The sequence below is a fragment of the Chiloscyllium plagiosum genome, chromosome 21 (assembly GCF_004010195.1).
Source record: "Chiloscyllium plagiosum isolate BGI_BamShark_2017 chromosome 21, ASM401019v2, whole genome shotgun sequence".
Taxonomy (NCBI): domain Eukaryota; kingdom Metazoa; phylum Chordata; class Chondrichthyes; order Orectolobiformes; family Hemiscylliidae; genus Chiloscyllium; species Chiloscyllium plagiosum.
The window spans coordinates 23,354,536-23,360,345 of record NC_057730.1 but is presented as its reverse complement, the minus strand read 5'-3'; the positions used below and the strand labels follow the sequence as shown (position 1 = coordinate 23,360,345).

The 5,810-nt window shown below is 42.1% G+C and overlaps 1 protein-coding gene across 8 annotated transcripts in view; it reads left to right on the top strand.

Annotated features, from left to right (window-relative positions):
* The window catches only part of LOC122560658 (dynein axonemal assembly factor 8), a 102,053-nt gene that overhangs the window by 49,121 nt on the left and 47,122 nt on the right, over positions 1–5,810 (top strand). For 7 of the 8 annotated variants that reach the window (XM_043711543.1, XM_043711538.1, XM_043711537.1 and 4 more), the window contains 2 exons: positions 382–526; positions 777–1,095. In XM_043711543.1, the coding sequence (XP_043567478.1) occupies positions 382–526; positions 777–1,095 (464 nt within the window). The remainder of the gene's footprint in view (positions 1–381; positions 527–776; positions 1,096–5,810) is intronic. The other variant, XM_043711541.1, reaches the window with a different exon arrangement.

Here is a 5,810-nt window from a genome sequence, read left to right as displayed (position 1 = left end):
TGCCAGAGGATGTCGTGGAGGCTGGTACAATTGCAACATTTAAGAGGCATTTGGATGGGTATATGAATAGGAAGGGTTTGAAGGGATATGGGCCGGGTGCTGGCAAATGGGACTAGATTGGGTTGGGATATCTGGTCGGCATGGGCGGGTTGGACCGAAGGGTCTGTTTCCATGCTGTACATCTCTATGACTCTTAAGTGTATACCTTATCAGTGAGATAGATGCTTCCTTGGGGAAATAAACAATGGATCACGCCACCACTGCACAGAGTTGCTGGCAAACTCTCATCTGTAAATGATCCTTTTATTTTGTGAAGATTAGACATTTACTAAAAATTAAAATGCCAACCAGTTGACTCATCTCAGCATTTTTCTATTTCAGGTTACTATGGCGCTACTCTTTGAAAACTTATTGATTAATCCCGTAGCCCTTCATCACACATTGCAGCTCATCCTTGGCAATGGTTTGGATATTTGTGGCCTTCGATTACTCTACCCTTCATACAGGCTACTGGCAGAGAGTGCAGGTAAAGCCAAATGTGACCAGTAAGTTGTGATTTCTAACATAGTTGGAGTAGCAGAATCACTGTTTATTCCTCCTGAACAATTGGCCACCTAATCCTGGGTTGAATTCAATCATTCTCATCAACCCTTTAGAAAACTTTCCAACAAACAAAAACAATTAGAATCCAAACCCATAGTTAACATCAATTATTTGATATGTATGTTTTAACATTTGCCGGTTGGTATGATTACTGTATTTTCTTCTTTCCATAGGTAAACTGCCTTCTGTTTACACTCCAGATGATGCTGATCCAAGGCCTGTGTTGGCATTGGCACTGAGAGGCATGAATGCAGGTTCACTGTGGATGGACATTGTTGGGCCCACTGATCCTCAGCTAGCCAGTGTGACAGACCAGCACTCCATCAATGCTCTTTATTGCAAGCATCGTGATGAACCACTCCTATACACTCCACACCAGAAAATCCGAATCTATTGGGAGCTCTGTGTGTGGTTTGGTGGAAGAGTTCCTGAAAATGGAATTGTACGAGTTGGCATTCAGAACCCTGGCACAAAAAATAGTTTGAAATACAGGTATGTAATAGAATAGATGGAAGTTACAATGAGGAACTGGGAGCCCCACAGAGATTCTACCACAATGCAGTCCTCTTTCAGTGCTGCCACCACTGAAAAAGCAATGCTGTCCCATGTATTAGGCGCTCAATTCCTGAAATGCAGCTCGACTCATGACTTGTGGATCAGAGCTAAGAATTGAACTTCCCTGAACCAAACTAAAGGGGATCATTGAAATATAAATTAAATTAAAAGACATACTTTCTAAAAGCCTCACCAAATGTGTGTTTTGTTAGTGTTAGAAATGTGGGTCCCTTTAAGTGGCAGAACAGCTCCAGAATTGTTTGAAAGCAGGTGATGCTCGGAGAACTTTGTTTTTAAGAACAGGGTTCTAGATTTGATAATGGAAATAAAAACTGTTCAGTTGTCTGTGTCAGAACACTTCTTGATATAGAAAATGAAAAAAGTTAAAAGACATTCCAGGGGTAATTTGGTGATGGAAAAAAATTATGTTCAGTTGTGAGTAAGAGCATGTCTAGATACAAAACAAAAGCTTCATTCCAGGAATCTTGTGGCACAGTCTATAATAACAGCTCTGAACAAGTTGGTTAAAAAAAAAGAGCTGGGTACCTTGGGTTCTTTTGGCACTGTGGTAGTATCCCTGACCTATCAGCACCAGAGGTATGAAGTAATATCTATGAATATGTTGCTTGGAAAATATATAAAGAGCTGTATTCTTTAACCATTGATTACGGTGATTCATGCACTCCCAACAAATTGTTTATTTTATGCTGCTTTGGAGTCCGTGGACCGTGTATATATTGTTTGTTGGCTGTTTTTGTTATGGTTTTAGTTCTACTTCAGGCCCATGCTTCTGATCTTTAGGCATCTGCTGTGGCGGATGTGGGCAAGTTGAAGAACCTCCTCATGGGTCTGTCTCTGGATCTAGCCAAATAGACCGGGCAACAGGCAGTGGAGGAGTTCATAGCTGCCCACCGTTTGCCCCTTTATGCAACTGCATTTGTGCACAGGTGCTCTTGGAGCAGGAATCTGCGGAGTGCCCCCATACTCTTGAAATTCCCGGAGAAAATGGGCACTGCAGAAAAGAGAGTGCTTTAGCTCCCAACCTCTTGTCTACCTCTGGATCTAGCCAAATAGACCGGGCAACAGGCAGTGGAGGAGTTCATAGCTGCCCATCGTTTGCCCCTTTATGCAACTACATTTATACACAGGTGCTCTTGGAGCAGGAATCTGAGGAGTGCCCCCATACTCTTGAAATACCCGGAGAAAATGGGCACTGCAGAAAAGAGAGTGCTTTAGCTCCCAACATCTTGTCTACCTGTCCCTCAATGTCTTTGCCAGCCATTACATATAATTTAAAAACCAAAAGAACTGCAGATGCTGGAAATCAAAGTCAAAAACAGAAATTGCTGGAAAAGGTCAGCAGGTCTAGCAGCATCTGTGGAGAGAAATCAGAGGTAATGTTTTGGGTCCAGTGACCCTGCCTCAGAACTTAATTGCATAATTTGAATGACTGGAAAACACGAGAAATTTAATGGAGGTGGTTAATTGGTGAAAGTACAATAGGTGATTTGATGGTGGGAAAAAATCCATTTGGTTGTGTGAATCAATTTTGGATAGGGAAAGAAAAAAAGAGGAGCTAAGTTCTTATGTTAAGAAAAAAGATGGGTTCTATATGAGACATATTTTAAAAAGAGCTGAGTTCTGCACTCTCAGATGATGTGGTGTGGGAGAAAAGTCATTCCTTTGTGTGAGTTAATGCTTCTGGATATAAACAAAAATAAAAACAAAAAAGAAACTTTAATAAAAAGCTGGATTCTTGGAAGGGTTCTTGAGATGCATTGATAGTATCCCTACCTTTGGTCCAGAAGGCACAGGTTTAAGTCCTGTAGTGATTGCAACGAGATCAGTCAGATGGACCTCAGAATATGAGTTCTCTGGGGCTGTTAATCTGATTCAATCAGGGAGCCCTGGCTTACAGATATGAACAGGAGTGTCAGACATTCTGTTCACTCGAACGCTGGCTCTGAGGGAGCTGGATCAGTGTCAAGGACTCTTCATGTGTAAATAAAGGGTGACTTGGTCCGGGATACCAGCCTATGTGGAAGTTTTTCAGTGAACATGAGAGAAAAGCATGCTCGTTGAGTTAGGGTAAGCATTTCTTGCATCATGCCATTCTTTGGGAAGTTTGCTCATTTGATCCTGCCATCAAAAACTGGGCCCCTGTTTGGAAGTAATGTGTTATTTCTTTCCTGGCAAATGACATTGAGGCAGATGAAAAGCAGTGAGTAATTCTCCTGACAATTGTGGACCAGCAGCTTTTATTTGTAGGAGCCTAACTTTCCTTGAAGCACAGGAATTGAATTCAATTGAATTGAATTTATTGTCACCGAGGCATGGTGAAAAGCTTTGTCTTGTGAGCAATACAGGCACATCACAGAATTAAATAGCATAGATAAGTAAATAATAGGTAAACAGCAGCAAAAAGAAAAACACAGGTGCAGGCGACTGTTAAGAGTTTTTGAGTCCATTCAGTATTGAAACTTGCAAGAGTTGACGGATTTAGTTAAGGAATATTCCAACGCCAAGTTTCCTCTAGTGCCTGAGACACAATCAGTTTTACTCAGCAATTTGAGAACCAGGGGAATCTGTGTTGGGATTTTTGACTAGGTTAAGGACAACTAGCAGAGGGCATGTGACTTCGGTTTAATCCTTACTGAAATGCTAAGATGGTTTCATATGTGGGATTAATGTTGCAAAAGCACCTATGGCTGAAGTCCAACTGGACTTCAAGCAGGCACTACAACTGGCTGTATCATTGGAAAATGGAGCAAGTGGAGCATATGAGTTGCAGAGTATTCCCAATGGAAGTGGACATCCTTGCCAATCCTACTGAGCTTGGGGAACATAACTTGAGTGAAGGCAATTGCATAGCCTCACTGAGGACATATCCTGAACAGAGGAACTATAGGTCAGCCCACAGAAATATCCCCAAGTCAAAGCCAAGCCGCAGCCTAACACTAAAAATTTTCTTCAGGATCCAAGGCAGCAAGCCTTTGTAGTTAATGCCGATAAACGGACTTGAGACAGCAAAAGAGACCCAATAAACCTAAACTGAATAAGAAAGCTCACAGGCCAATATCTAGGAGTGTGCACAGCCCGGAAAGTCCACCTACATCTGGTTTGGAACAGTTAAATTGATTTAGAACATTCAAATCAGAATCAATCAAAGTAGATTTCTTGTTAAATGGTCACCTGGTTCTCGTGGAGGCCAATGCCAGCACAGCCATTTCAGTGATCGCAGAATCTTTACCAAAATCCACATCTGGACTCCAACCCTTAAGTGTGTTCAAGACCTCAGCTAGATTGAGAACCTATAGTGGGAAATCTTTGCAGATTAAGAGTACAACTTCACTTTCAGTCTCTTATGAAAAGCAGCTGGTTCAGTTATTAGTGATTGTATTAAAAGGCTCAGGCTCAAGCTTGAAGGCAAAATTGGTTGAGAAAGATTCACCTGTATTGGCTCAACATTTTTTGCTCAGTAAATGACTGTCCAAATTAAACAATTGGAAGTCTTTCAGGAAGGTCTAAGGACTATCAGAGGAGCCAAAGCTACCTTGCATGTTGATCAGAAAGCAATTCCACGATTCTGCAGGCTGCCCAGTGCCAGTTTGTGGAATGGGCAGCACCAATCATACTAATTGTGAGGGGATATTAAACACGTGGTGAACCACTTTTCACATCTGGACAAATCCGAAGCCCTTGCATAGAGGAATTATACACAACGTTAGTGGGGTAAGCTGACTTCATGAAGCTGGACATGAGCCATGTAAACTTGCAATTGCAGTGGAAGTATGCTATAATTAATACCCATAAGGGTTTGTACCCATTTATGAGACTGCCATTTTGGGTATTGTTAGCCTGTGCAATTTTTCACCGGAAGATTGAGAACATTTTACAATGTCTACCCCAGGTCACCATTTATTTAGATTGTGTGCTAATAGCAGGGAAGACCAACAAGGAGCATTTTAGAGAACTTGGACATTATCCTGAGACATTTCTCCAAAGCTGGCGTATGCATAAGAAGGAAAAAATGTGTTCCAGGCATCCTAAGTGACCTACTTGGGCTACAGTGTCAACAAGATTGGGTTACACCCATTGGAAGGCAAACTGACTGCAATCAAAGGTGCCCTGTATCCTATATCTGTACGGAACTTAGGTCTTTACTTGGACTTGTAATTATTGCGGAAAGTTCATGTATAACCTGGCCTCTATCCTGGCACCTTTGTAACAACAGTTAAAGAAAGATCAGCTTTGGAAATGATTGCTTAGCCAAGCTTTAACTTTCAGGGAAGTGAAGAAACAACTATCATCCCTCTAAGGAGTCTGTACACTGTGATCCCAAGCGAGATCTGGTATTGAAACGCAATACCTCCCCAGTCGGCATCAGGATAGTATTAGCTCATAGGTGGCCCAATGGAGAGGAACTAGGTAAAAACAATGACTGCAGATTCTGGATTAGTGGTGCTGAAAGAGCACAGCAGTTCAGGCAGCATCCGAGGAGCAGTAAAATCGATATTTCGGGCAAAGACCCTTCATCAGGAATAAAGGCAGAGAGCCTGAAGCATGGAGAGATAAGCTAGAGGAGGGTGGGAGTGGGGAGAAAGTAGCATAGAGTACAGTAGGTGAGTGGGGGAGGGGATGAAGGTGATAGG